Source organism: Uloborus diversus, chromosome 7 (genome assembly GCF_026930045.1).
Source record: "Uloborus diversus isolate 005 chromosome 7, Udiv.v.3.1, whole genome shotgun sequence".
Taxonomy (NCBI): Eukaryota; Metazoa; Arthropoda; class Arachnida; order Araneae; family Uloboridae; genus Uloborus; species Uloborus diversus.
In genome coordinates this window covers 76,676,218-76,690,579 of record NC_072737.1, presented here as the reverse complement: position 1 = coordinate 76,690,579, position 14,362 = coordinate 76,676,218, and the positions used below count along the sequence as shown (strand labels likewise).

The following is a 14,362-nucleotide window of genomic DNA, read 5'->3' as shown; positions in this document are numbered from 1 at the left end:
TACACGGAGGACAAATGACTGACTCTGATTCTTAAATATTCGACTCCAACTCCTTTATCTCAAAATGAGATTGACTTCGACTCCGCAGCTATGGAAACTGTGAAATAATTATTGTTGATATGACTTGTTTTTATTTTTACACTAAAATTTCAATTTAGGTACTCAGTCTTTGGCAAATAACCTCAAAGTCAAGACATTTATGTTTCAAGCAAGACATTTATGTTTCTACATAAAGATATGCGCAGACGATTTTTTTATTTATTTTTTTTTTGGCAATGAAAATTATTTCTTTAAGTTGACATTTCATTGTTTTTTTTTTGTTTTGGTAAGTGCATTAATTCATTAAAAAAAAATGTTTTTGGCAACAGGGGAAAAAGACTATTTTTTTTTATATGATGTATTCATTTTAATGAGCTTATTAATTTTAATTATTATTTTTTCGTTTTGAAAGCTGTTAAAGATATTTTTTTAATGGAAAAAGTGTATTAGCTGCTTTGTTTAAAAGTTGCTGCTATTTTATTTGTTCGTTTTTTTTTTCTTTACGCATCTAATTTTTTTAGATGAGTGAGGAATATTTTATTCCTAGAAATCAGCTTAAAAGTATTTTAAAAATATATTTGAAAAAATTTGCGACTTTAGCTATTTTTGAGAATATTGATCAGGTACTAGAAAGTAGTATGGGTATACGGGAAAGTAGGCTTGTCTAGTTCTAGACGGAACTTCTTGTTTTTATAGAAATAATTCCTGTACTTTTGTTCTCAAAACGTAAAAAAATTAAGAATCATAAAAGAGAAATTTTGCCTGAAGACAGAAATCCCACCCATCAGTGGAAAAATTACATGTCTCATGTAATGAGAATGATTTTTACCTGATGCTTTAAAAGACATAGAAGAAGTAACTGGAGTGATAGTAGTACTTCCTTTTGATACACCAAAACTAAAACCTTCCAAAGGTTTTTTAGTTTCAGTAGTGACTGGACTTGAGAAATTGAAGTTGGAAGAAGACACAGCAGATTCTGAAAGACTTGGTTTTGTCTCTGCATTAGATGTTGTTGAGCCAAATTTGAAGTTCATGGTAGAGCTTGGTACAACTGGAGGTAATTGGAAACTTGTTGATGTTTTAACATCTGGAAAACATAATTTTAATGCATACACTTGAACAAAAAATGAGCATTTTAAATGAACTTCACAATGATAAAAGGAAAAAAAAAAGCAGTGATTCAAGCCTCTAGTGTGCTCCAGGCTTTTTGAAGCCTGGAGCAGCTTTTACGAATTATCTTTCCAAGTACCATTTCTGTCTTATATACATACTACTAGCTGTGGCCGCATGGCTTTGCCCGTAGAAAATTAAAAGGTCATTTGGTCAGGGTTGTTTGGTTTAAACCAATTGGTTTTTTTCAAAAAACCATGCAGTTTTTTAAAAAAATGGTTTTTTTTAAAAAAAAAAGCCAAAAAAAAAAAAAAAAAAATCCATTTTACAGGTTTACATTGGTTTTCCCACACATATTAAATAAGAAACAAATTAGGATTGGAAAAAGCTTCAAAGCTAGTCTTTTTGTTCAAGGCTTTCAACTAAATGAATTTTTTTTAAAGACTGTTGGAGAAAACAACGGTTCTTTTGGTTTAAAGCAAAATATTTTTAATTTGTTACAAACAAAAACTGTAAAATTACATTTATAAATAAATATACAGGGTGTCCGAAAAGTCCTTGACACCTAAAATACCATTGTTATGTGTCGAGAACTTTTCAGACACCCTGTATATGTAATGTATTCAACTCATTTCAGAAATATGTGTATAAATCTTTTTACAATTACATAAAATCAACTTTACACCACAATAACATATGCATAAATACATAGCAATTTTTACGTTATAAATTAATATTTTTTTGTTATTTAGTACTTTGAACAAAAAGCAAGGTTTGAAGCTTTTCCAGAGCCTAATCAATTTTTGAGCTATGAATGATATCTAAATGACGAAAATATATGCACTGCACTTTTCTGAAGCTGGTTTAAGTAATGTTGAAGACTTTTAAAGACGGTTGCATTGCATTTTTCAAATTCTTTTTCCTGGCTTTTCCACCACTCAGTCACTGTTGCAGAAGATATAACGTTTTTGGCAAAAAAAAATTCTTGAAATAGAATTTGCTACAAATTTATTTGTTTTAACCCATTAAGCGCCAAGTCTCCCATTTTGGGAACCTTCAATTAAGATTTTTTTCTTCATCAAGTAATTAAGATCTCATTTTGAAATTTTTTAAAATGAATGATAGAGAACCAAACTTTATTCCTAATTTTTTCAAAAAAGTTTGGAATGTAAATTCTTTTTTTAAAATTTTTTAAATTTTGCGAAAATTTCTAGTTTTTGCATTACACGGGGAAAAAATTCCCTAAAAATAATAAATGCAAATGCAGGAAATTAGGAACATGGAATATGAAGCTCAATAGACCTTTTTTCAAATCACAACAAACAGGGGCCAAGAAAAATAATTTAAAGTAGTTTTAGAGGACTTTATTTACTGAAGTCCCAAAATGGGAGACTTGGCGTGTTCTGATTAGCAGAGCAGTAGAAATCGTCTTCACCCATTTTGCATGAATGAACTGTCCCCTTTTTAGCCTACTTTCCCAGTAAAAGTCAGAAAAAGAAGAAAAAAGCATGAAAGAAGGCTTAATGCATCTTAAAAATATTGTGAAAAACAAAAAAAAGTCAAAAATAAATAAAATAATTAAATAAATATTGAAAAATTAAAAATTGGAAAGTAGGGTATTGAGATGGGGAAAAATGTCTGTCGGTCTGTCTGTCTGTCCGTCCCCCCCTAATAACTTTTGAATGAATAGTCCGATTCGAACAAACTTTTTTTTGTTCGAAAGATCTCGGCGAGGACACCTCATTCCCATATTTCACTTTTTGATTTGAACTATTTTTTGTTCAATTTTGAACAGTACAAAAAAACTTAACATTAGCGCCTACGGGGAAATTCAAAGCAATTCCGAACTGTGAGGCGAATTTGCTTCAAACAAGCTTTGTCGGAAAAAGTTTTTGATGAAAAACTTGTATATAAAATATCTTTTTGATTTGAACAATTTTCCGTTTAATTTTGAACAGTTCAAATCCCTCAACAATAGTGCCTACGGGGAAACTGAAAGTCGATGAAGATTTCCTACTTGAAGGCGGATTTACTTCAAACAAATTTTGTTGGAAATAACTCTTGACGTCAAACTCCAGACTTCGACTCCGAGAATTTAGGGGCTCTTGACTCCGACTCCTGTGCTTGACAATTAATCAGACTCAGACTCCCCGACTTTGACTCTGACTTCGTAGTTTTGGCAAAAATTTATACACGGTGGACAAATGACTGACTCCGATTCTTAAATATTCGACTCCGACTCCTTTATCTCAAAATAAGATTGACTCCGACTCCGCAGCTATGGTTTTAACTGTGAAATAATTATTGTTGATATGACTTGTTTTTATTTTTACGCTAAAGTTTCAATTCAGGTACTCAGTTTTTGGCGAATAAACTCGAAGTCATTTATGTTTCTACATAAAGATATGCGCAGACGATTTTTTTTTTGACAAAGAAAATTATTTCTTTAAGTTGACATTTTATTGTTTTTTTTCTTTTTTTTTTTTTGTTTTGGTAAGGCATTAATTCATTTAAAAAAATGTTTTTTGGCAACAGGGGAAAAGAAACGATTTTTTTTTTTTTGATATGATGTATTTATTTTAATGAGCTGATTAATTTTAATTATTATTTTCTCGTTTTGAAAGCTGTTAAAGATTTTTTTTAATGGATAAAAGTGTATTAGCTGCTTTGTTTAAAAGTTGCTGCTTTTTTTTTTTTACGCATAAATTTTTTTTTAGATGAGTGGGGTTATTTTATTCCTAGAAATCAGCTTAAAGTATTTTTAAAATATGTTTGAAAAAGTTTGCGATTTTAGCTATTTTTGAGAATATTGATCAGGTACTAGAAAGTAGTATGGGTATACGGGAAAGTAGGCTCATCTAGTTCTAGACAGAACTTCTTGTTTTCACTTCGATAAGAGTATATCCTGGGGAAATGAAACCTGTTGTCTCTTTGCCCTTTTAAATGCCATTTAGTTTTCGTGAATATCGTCAGGGTACTTTTTTTTTTTTTTTTTTTGTAAGAAGAAGGAATGCAACAAGAATGAAAACCAGACACGGAGTGATGTACGGGAAGAGGGAGGGGGGGGGGAGACGTTCTTAAGGGCCCCAACGGCTCAAGAAATTGAAAATAACTAGCATACTAATACTTATTAATGTTGCAAATATGCACTGCTAGCCTCTGGGGCTGGCCTCCACAGCTTTTGTTGCTAGGGGGCCTAAAATGTATAGCTTTGGATGTCATGAAAACTTAAAAGTTCTACATTTTAAAACTTGAATATGTTAAATATGTACATAAAGTACCAATACCTAGCCATATTAATTACATAAACACGATTTTAGGGCTTTCTAATTGGATTTAGCCAGAAATTATTCAAGTATCAACATAGTGGCAAAGATATGTATGTTGTCCCCATTAAACGCCAAGTCTCCCATTTTGGGACCATACCATATCTCCTAACCTAATAAATATTTTTGCGAAATTTCAACTACATATGATTAGAGATGTGTATTGAATATCAAAACACATGAAAACTTAAGTATTTTCAATGTGGTTCATATAGCGGCGCTTAATGGGTTAAAGACTTTGCATTTAATATTTTTTAAACTTCAATGCTGGATGCAACATGTATGCCAGTAAATAAGCTGTAATTTAAGCCATGTTACACCAATTTTTGTATTTGTGATTTGGTTCTTTGTTTTAGCAATAGTCGATATCTTTTCTAAGTCTTTCCAAAATAAGAACGGAGTCGAATATAGAGCAGCACTTTTTTTTTTTAAACTTTGTCAGTACAACAGCAATCGATTTTTGACTGTTCAATCATGTACTGTTGTACATTTTGCTTTACTTCAATATTTGCGACATTGTGTATATAAAAATCAGCATTATGTAAGATCAGAAAGAAAAAATATGAAAATTGTTCTTTTGAAAAGATTATAATTAAAAATATAATTTTTACCTTTATTCAATAATTATTCATATTATGTTGGTTTTATAAAGTTTTTTTCTTGGATCTTCATTATATTTTATCTTAACCCGCATCACAACCACTTCTTGAAGTATTTTGTATCATAAAGGGTCTATATATACATGCATAATATGTTAATCAAGTCAAACATTTCAATCAATATTTCCCCGCAGAAAGCTATTTTAATTATTTAATTTAGTTACAAGATTTTGTTCTTATCTCTTTAATTAATCAAGAAATTAGGTATAATGTGACTATTGAATAACTGTTAATTACATGGAACCTTAATTACCTTCCGAAAATTAATTGCTTTTCTCGCGAATAGTATTTAAACCAAAAAAAAAAAAAAAAAACGGTTAAAACCAAAAAAAACCTGGTTTAAACAAAAAGTTTTTTTTTTTACCAACTCTGCATTTGGTTTGCCCGTATATTTACAAATAATGGATGATGAATTTCTCGCCAATTTGCTATGTTCAATTGCTCGCCCACATTATGGTAATTTGCTCGTACACGTTATAATTTGTTTGTCCACATTATGATAACTTGCTTGGTAAATGCTCTTAAAATTAGAATAGAAAGAGGACAAAATAGAATTTCCGAAAAATCGCTTTGAGGTGCTCACCCCTATGCTACGAACAAATTCTGTGTCAAATTTCATGAAAATTTTCCGAAAGATATAGGAGCTATGCGTGTTACAGACATCCAGATACACAAACTTTCAGCTTTATTATTAGTAAAGAAAACCAAATCTGAAGTAATGTGAGCTTAATATCCATCCCCTCCCTTTTTTTGAAAAACACTAAATACCCCTTTTGTATGAAATTTTTTTTTTCTGATGTTATATCTCATTCACTTTAATACTCTGCTATGGGAAGTAAAATGCAGGACCTACAAAACTGAGTTTTTAAAACATTTAAAGAAAGGTATTTTGCTTTTCAGGCAATTAATAGGGAAACATTAGAGTCGGACATTTTCATCGTGCTTGATTTCCAGCAGAAACCAGATAAGGAAGCTCGTACAATTAAGCTAAAGTACAATATTTAGTAAGTTACCGCCCTATAGCCAGGGCTAAGGCAGAAATACGAGGGGGAGGGGGACGACCCAAAAATAACCGGATTTTTGTTCTAAAATATTTATATATAAGCTTATTCACAGAATTTCTTTAGCATCCTTCGAAGTGTTCAACCTTAGAGGCAATCCACTTATTAATTCTGTTTTTCCATAGTTAGAAGCTTCTCTGGAACTATAACTTCGACTATGTCCAGTGCCCGTTGCGAAGCAGTTTTTACAGCCTCTACATCATCAAAACGCTTCGCTTTCAGAAGTTTTTTCATTCTCGGGAACAGAAAAAGATCACTGGGAGCTAGGTCTGGCCAATACGGGGGTCGAGAAACAACTGGCCACCCCTTAGAGGCCAAGTAGCGGTTAATAGTGTAGGCTGTGTGTACGGGAGCGCTATCATGGTGAAGGAACCATTCTTCTGATCCCCTGAGCGAGCTCCAACTTAATTTTGTTGGCGGATTTTTTCAACGTTTTTAGCATTTTGAGACGTTGAAAGGCACTCAGAGCGATCATGAACTTCAACATTCATACTACCATGTTTAAAGCGCCCAAACCACTTGAAAACTAGTGTATGACTCATAGCATCGTTCTTGAAAGCTTGTTGAAGCATTTGTTAAGCCATTCCGTTGCCGACTTTTCAAGCAGGAAGCAAAATTTCAAGTTTAGAGTTTGTTCTTTTAAATCTGCCATAACGAGTTCGCAGGCGGAAAGCAACAACACCTGAGAAAACCAACGCTACAATCAGACATTATTAACTAAACTGATGCCACTTGCGCAGCTGTTTTGTGAAGGTCTCTACTTGAGGCATCTAGCTGGAGAACACTCTACTACATCTAGGATTGGCATTGCACCATTAGTCCGGTTTCTTTTGGGTCCCCCCACGTACATGAAATACATTGCCAGCTCAGTCAATTCCAGCTGAGGACTGCAGTTTCGTGCTCATTAGCATTCATCAGCTCGGCATAGGAATGACTGAGCTGGAGGTGGAAAACCTACTTAAGAGGTTTTCCTCCTCCTTATTCTTACCCTCTTATTCCCAATCGACTCTCTAATCCGTTTGATTGGCTGTAGAAAGGAAGTGAAAAGTTAAAGTAACCATATTGTTTAGAGAAAACTCCTTTGCCCATCCAGATCCTTCTTCCTTTCTTTGATGAAATCCAGGTTTGTGCAACCAAGCACAAATCTTTTCTGTACTAAAAGAAGGTCGTATATTCTCTTCCACATGGGCTAGTATGACACCTGCTTGATGTCTCTCACTCATTGCAAAGGCAATGTATCAATACAAAAGAAGATATCACAGGGTTCGTACTCAATTTCAGAAATAAAATGAAGGAGTTTTGAAGGAGTGAAATGAGGTTTTGAAGGAGTACTAATGGGCTGTCCTTAAATGTTGTCACACTTTTTTTACAACATGTTTGGATCCCCTTCACCTTTATCGCAGTGTCACACTCGATCTTACTCCTCCTCTTGTCACATGTCATATTTTTAAAAACTTATTGTTATAATAACTGCGTGATGTTACTTTTTGTCACCCTCTCTCTTCCCCTTGTCACAATTTCATGAGCCCGTCTCCCCTCTCAAGGCATGACATCATTTGTGGATGACTCATTTTACAATATCATAACTGCGATTTGCTAAACAATTGTTCTTTTACCACAATCACTTAATATTGTACATCTGCTTATGTATTTTTAAATATTTAAATAATAATTAGACAAACTGACTTTTGTCGCTGAGAGTGGGGTGGAGGGAAAAGCAATAATCATTTAACTTGAAAAAATAGCCCAGCACCATTTGAGCATGGTTTACTTCATTTATGAGTTGTCTTAGTCATCTAATAATATTTTCACCTTCAACTTTTATAATTTCTATGATTGATTTGTAAATCACATCTTTGTGAGGAAAAAAATATACGAAATTACTACATTAAAATTGCCCTTGTGGCGAAGATAAGTTGTCGATCGAAATATTTCAAGTTACTGTCATAGAGGAAGACTATATAGCTATATAGTCTTGAACTAAGAAAGAAGGAGTTTTGAAGGAGTTCAAACAAAAATGAAGGAGTTTGAAGGGCCCTTCAAAAAAATTTCCTAAATGAAGGAGTATTGGAGGAGTTTTGAAGGAGCGTACGAACCCTGTATCAAGTAGTTTACAGACTATGTTAAACTGAAATATACTGTGCTGGTATGTACATTGGGATGACAGGAATTGCTGCTGCTTTTCCATTCGAATTCAGAAGAATAGCTTCCTTTTGTTCATTGACAAAATAAAGAAGAAAGAGACCTTCTCTGAGCAATACCATATGTTTTCAGAAATGGTTTCAAATTTAAAGCAAAGTTTTTTTTTTCTTCTTATTTTAGGCTTAATTTTTCTTAAACATGTGTTACTTGACAAAATGTTTATTTTCGAGGTAGACCGTGCAAAGCTAGGCACTGCAGCTAATAATGAATTTCAAAAGTCAACAGAAAAAGCCGGAATTCCGGCAAAAGCAAGAATAATCTCATCCCTGTATGATTTACACATCAATGTCAATATTAAGTAATGCAAATGATATTGAAATTTCAAAATAAAGAAATAAAAAAATTATGAAAACACAAAATGGCAAAATTGTTACAAACACATGTTTCTTAGCTGTAAGGAATGCATCTTTCAGCGCAGAAAAATTACAAGCTTCCAATGCTAAGTAGCAGTTACTAAAGTAGTTTATAGATGACTGCTGCATAAAATCATATTAGTCCGCTCATCACAATATTTAATTTGAATAGATATATGGAAAATGTCAAACCTTTACTATACCAGTAACTTTTACAGGTTATAAATTTCACATAGAATAACCTGAGTAATGGGCAGATACAGGATTTCATTTTTTGGGGGGGGGGGGGGGTCATGCTCAGGAATATAGTCATACGTACGACAATTTTCTTGAACTTAGGTTTCTTTAGGTGTCAAAAAAGCACAAAATTGGCCATTAGTTCATTGAAAACTTAATTTTAACTATTACAAATTTAATACATAAATTATTATTAATTAAACTTAATTAATAATTAGTCAATACATTAAAATGACCTAGTTAACTTGTATTATAACCTGTTTAGAACAGTATTCACACCAGCCAACATAATACAATGAATAAATGCTACGAAAATCTAGTAAATATTAAATGTTTTATGGACATGATACATTTAGATATTGATTAAACATTAGCATAATACTCAACACAGGACACACACCCATCTGGTATGCAGAAAAATACAATAAACTTCACTAAAAAAAGTAGTAAAAAATGCGGCGAAAACTTTCTTTAAATTAAATATTTTGTGAATATAAGTCGAACATTGATGAATACTCACTGACTCTTTTCAATTGTAGAAAAATCAGAGGCGAATGAAGACGTCACAGTCTCAGAGACTGATACAAGAACTTCGGATATGCTTCCATCAGTTTTGGGTTCATTAGTATTTTTCAAAAGACAACAATGCTTTGTCACCCGAACACTTCATTATTTTTGTTACAGATAGTCCTTTCTCTAACAAACGCGGTTTCTTTCAGCAGTTTCCATCTTATACAATGGGCTAATTTACGGGAACCCTCGTATGACGAGGTTTGGTACAAACACGACACTAAAATTTTACATTTCTTGCTCTAAACTAAGTGCAAAACGCTGATTTGAACAAATTATTTATAGTTCATTTAAAAATAAACTCAGCATGAACAAAAATAAAAGTATCTAAAAATCACCACAAAAAAGAATAATCTAAAGAGACATTACATAAAAAATGTCTACACAGAACAATAACTATCCGCGATTAAATTTATTCCAAAAGCGATCGGGCGGCAGACACTTCATTGTTACATTTCATTAATACTGGCGCCTGAAGACAGCTGCCGCGAAGAAGAGACTGTCTCAAGCAGAGCTATTTTACTGCCTACATATAGATCATATAAATAGAAAAGTGACAGGTAGTACCCTAAAAAAAGAGAATTCAAAAATTATTTACTCTCTTGTGGTTTCAGTCAGGTTTTATTTTCTTCATTTTTCAAGAAGTCATTTTCACTACTCAGCCAAATGCAATGAATTTAATAACAGATTAAAAAGTGTTGTCACAGAATGGGGGGGGGGGATCATGACTCCCATGACCCCCCCCCCCCCTCTTTGCATCCTTCACTTCATGTATTGCCCAAAAAAATTTAATTCAAAAAGATATTTACTTTTGCTCACATGGTTTCGACATTTCTTTCAAGCTAACATTCAAAATTTTACCTGCAGTTTGCGGGGGGGGGGGGGGGGGGGGGGGTGTCATGACCCCCTTTCTGTATCCGCCACTGAATGTACAATCCTAGTCATTTCTTAAATTGAGACTTCAATTTTTGAAAATTGTAACGTTTTTCAAATTAGCACAAATTTTTCATATTAAATAAATCCAAGCTAAAACTAAACTAATAAGGAAATACGAGGCAGTGAGAAGCAAAGGTATGTAAAAGGAGGACATTTTCAAGTTTTGAGTAAAATGCATTTAAAGATAAGGTCCTGAATAGGCTTTCATTGAATTTTTTTTTTAAATCTTGCAGTATAGCAGCACCTACCAGGGCAACTAGTACCATCTCTTGCCCTAAGACAGAGGAAAGGTTCACCTACCCTTTGTACTGGTTATCTCCAAATTTTTAATTTTGCGACTTTCATCCCTTTGCTTCTCACTGCTTCACATATCAAGATTTTAAATAAAGAAGATCAATTTTTACCTGATGTTTTAACTGTCTGATCTGAATTTGAAGTAGTCCCAAATGTAAATTTGTTACTGTTGCTAACAGATGACGTAGGAGCTAAAGAGAATGTTAGAGCAGTTGCAGATAAAGAGGATGATGTTGTTGTCTTTCCAAAAGAAAAATTGTTCACAGTATTGGAAGCAGGAATAACGTTGGATTCAGAAGTTACTTTCGATTCTTTTTTCTCTTCACTCAGAGGTAATGTAGACTTAGTGCTGGATGTCTTTATCAGTTCAGAATTTAAAACAGGTAGACTAGAGCCACCAAAAGTAACTGCAGAGTTACCAATGGTATCTTTTGACAAGCCAAAGTTAAAGCCTTCTGAAGTTTTTTTAGTGTCTGTTATAACAGGACTTGAAAAATTAAAACCAGAAGACACACTAGGCATTTGATCTTTTTGATTTGTTTCTGTAGCAGTTGTTGAGCCAAACTTGAAAGTTATGGGGGAGCTCTGTACAGGAGTAGTGCTGTATGTCTTTATTAGTCCAGAGATAGTACTGGATGTCTTAATTAGTTCAGGGTTAGTGCTGGATGTCTTTGTTAGCTCAGACGTACTGCTGGATGTCTTTATTAGTTCAGACTTACTGTTGGATGTTTTTATTAGTTCAGAATTTGAAACAGGTAGACTAGAGTCACCAAAAGTAACAGCAGAGTTACCAATGGTGTCTTTTGAGATGCCAAAACAGAAACCTTCTGAAGTTTTTTTAATGCCAGTCATGACAGGACTTGAAAAAATAAAACCAGAAGTGGACACACTAGGTATTGAATCTGTTTTACTTATTTCTGTAGCAGAAGTTGTTGAGCCAAACTTGAAAGTTATAGGAGAGCTCTGTACAGGAGAAGTGAACTTGAAATTTGTTGAACTTTTGGGAGCTGAAATTAATAATTATAAATATATTTAACCATTTTTAAACTAAAAAGCAACTTTAAAAAATAAAATACGTTTACACAAACAAAGACTAGCTACACAATATGAAATATAGAGGTTAAAAATAATGGTTGAGAAAAATTATAAATGTCCAAGTGGTATATTCACATAAAAAAAGACTTTTACAAAAGCGGATGGAATCAAATTTTAAAATGCGTAAAATACAAAAGCTGATGTGACAAAACCTGCTAAAACTTAAAGTTTACACATCCTTACTAATATTATAAATGCCAAAGTGACTTTCTAATTATTTCACCTCTTAACTACTAAACAATAATCCCAAAATTTTGTATACACATTGTCAGGGATGGAGAATAGAAATTTGGCTATCTTTCATCCAAAAATAAAGTACTCCAAGATTTGTATTCCAATTTTATAGAAAATCATTAATTTGTGAGTACTTCATCAAAAAAAAAAAAGATCAAATTATTTGATTTTGTGTAGTATTTTAAAGCCCTTAAAAAGCTGCACAATATGAACTTTACCCGAAATTTAAAGGATAACTAGAACATTCTCTAATTCTTCATTTGAAGTTGATTTCATATACTAAAACAAGGCTTATCTTCATATTTCAACAGGGTTCGTACTCAATTTCAGAAATAAAATGAAGGAGTTTTGGAGGAGTTTAGAAGGAGTAAATTGAGATTTTGAAGGAGTACTAACGGGCTGTCCTTAAATGATTGATGTCACACTTTTTTTAACATATTTGACACCTTTTCCCCTTTGTCACAAAGTGTCACACTTCATGTCACTCATCCTCTTGTCACATGCCATATTTTTTATAAACATATTGTTATACTAACTGTCTGTCACTTTTTATCACCCATTCTCTTTGCCTTGTCACAATTTCATGATCCTGTCTCCCCCTCAAGGCATGACATCACTTGTGGACGACCATTTTTACAATATTATATCTGTGATTTACAAAAACAATTGTTTTTTTTTTTTTAACACAATCATTTAATATAGTTCATCTACTTACGTATTTTTAAATATTTAAATAACTAGGGGGCTCTGCCCCCTGCCCGCTGATGCTCACCAACCCCCTACGATTGCTTTGCAATCTTATTTGATTAGCAAAGATTTAAATCGTCCATTAGAAAGAAACAGATTAAAAATGCATTATGATCCCATCCCATAATTCCCATTGGATCAAAAAACACCCCTTTTCCGGATTTCAAAATAAGTTGTACCAACTTGCTGAGCCGTAAGGATTAAGGTGCTCACGAACATTGAAAAACTGCTGTTTTGTACGTTTAAAAAGTTGCTTTTATATTCGTGGTCTCTAGTATTTTGCTCTTTAGCTCGGGGCTTGAATTAAGTTGAACCTAGGATTTTCCGTTGAAATCGAAACCCTGAAAGTTTGTGAATAAGAAAGAAGAAACATGCGAATCGAAAAGACGTAACTATGGCAACGCCAAATAAAACATCAATAATTTTAATGAAGATGAGATTATTCAAACTTGATTTTTAACAGCTTGTAACTTTTTTCATTTGGAGATAGAAGCTCAGTTTTTCAACCAAAGGTCGAGTTAGATCTGGAGTAAAAAAGCCGCTGTTTCCAGTGATGTCATGAAGAAAACTGTGGGGCAATTCTTTCACTTTTTACTGATAGCTTTAATGAAGAAAGTAGTGCCTAACTTTTAGCTAAGCCTAAAAATGTTTGAGCTAAAAATGCAATTAACTCCTACCATATTTAAGTTAGAGCATTGAAACAAAATTCTACCCTTGCGAACAATATATAATATTAATATGTGCCAGTAATTTTTCACCCATTTAATAGGCAATTATAGGCAATTTACGCAAAATTTGAGCTTAAAGAAAGTAATTACAAAAAACTATTTTGAATTAAAAAAATATATATAACCCCAGGTGCCCCCCCCCCCCGGTGTTCGAAGTAATTTTGTACAAAATTTCATGGCTGTAGGTTCTATGGGGTCTCTGGATGCACGTCTGCCACAGACTTCCTTTCAGAATTTCTTTGAAACCTTACTTTTATTTACTATAGAGATAATAAGCCAAACTGACTTTCGCTGCTGAGAGCGTGGTGGAGGGAAAAGCAATAATCATAAAACTTGAAAAAATAACCAAGCACCACTTAAGCATGTTTTAGTTCACGTATGAAATGTCTTAGCTATCTAATAATATTCTCACCTTCAACTTTTATGACTTCTTTGAAAAATTTGTAAATCACATCTTGATGAAAAAAATAAATATATGAAATTACTTCATTAAAATTGCTCTTATACGTTCGCCCTTGTGACAAAGTTAAGTTGTCCATCGAAGTATTTTAAGTTACTGTCATAGAAGGAGATTATGTAGTGTTAAACTAAAAAAGAAAAAGTTTTGAAGGAGTTCAAACCAAAATGAAGGAGTTTGAAGGGCCCTTCAAAAAAATTTCTTAAATGAAGGAGTATTGGAGGAGTTTTGAAGGAGCGTACGAACCCTGTTCAAATATGCTGCGATTCCTGGTCACGGAATGGAAATTAAATAAAGTGGAATTTCTGATTCAA

The 14,362-nt window shown here is 33.0% G+C and overlaps 1 protein-coding gene across 1 annotated transcript in view; it reads right to left on the bottom strand.

Annotated features, from left to right (window-relative positions):
* Positions 1-14,362, bottom strand: part of LOC129225649 (nuclear pore complex protein Nup153-like) — a 115,222-nt gene that overhangs the window by 52,897 nt on the left and 47,963 nt on the right. The window contains exons 20-21 of the mRNA XM_054860119.1: positions 10,898-11,794; positions 869-1,126 (exon numbers count right to left, since the gene is read on the bottom strand). Of these exons, the coding sequence (XP_054716094.1) occupies positions 869-1,126; positions 10,898-11,794 (1,155 nt within the window). The remainder of the gene's footprint in view (positions 1-868; positions 1,127-10,897; positions 11,795-14,362) is intronic.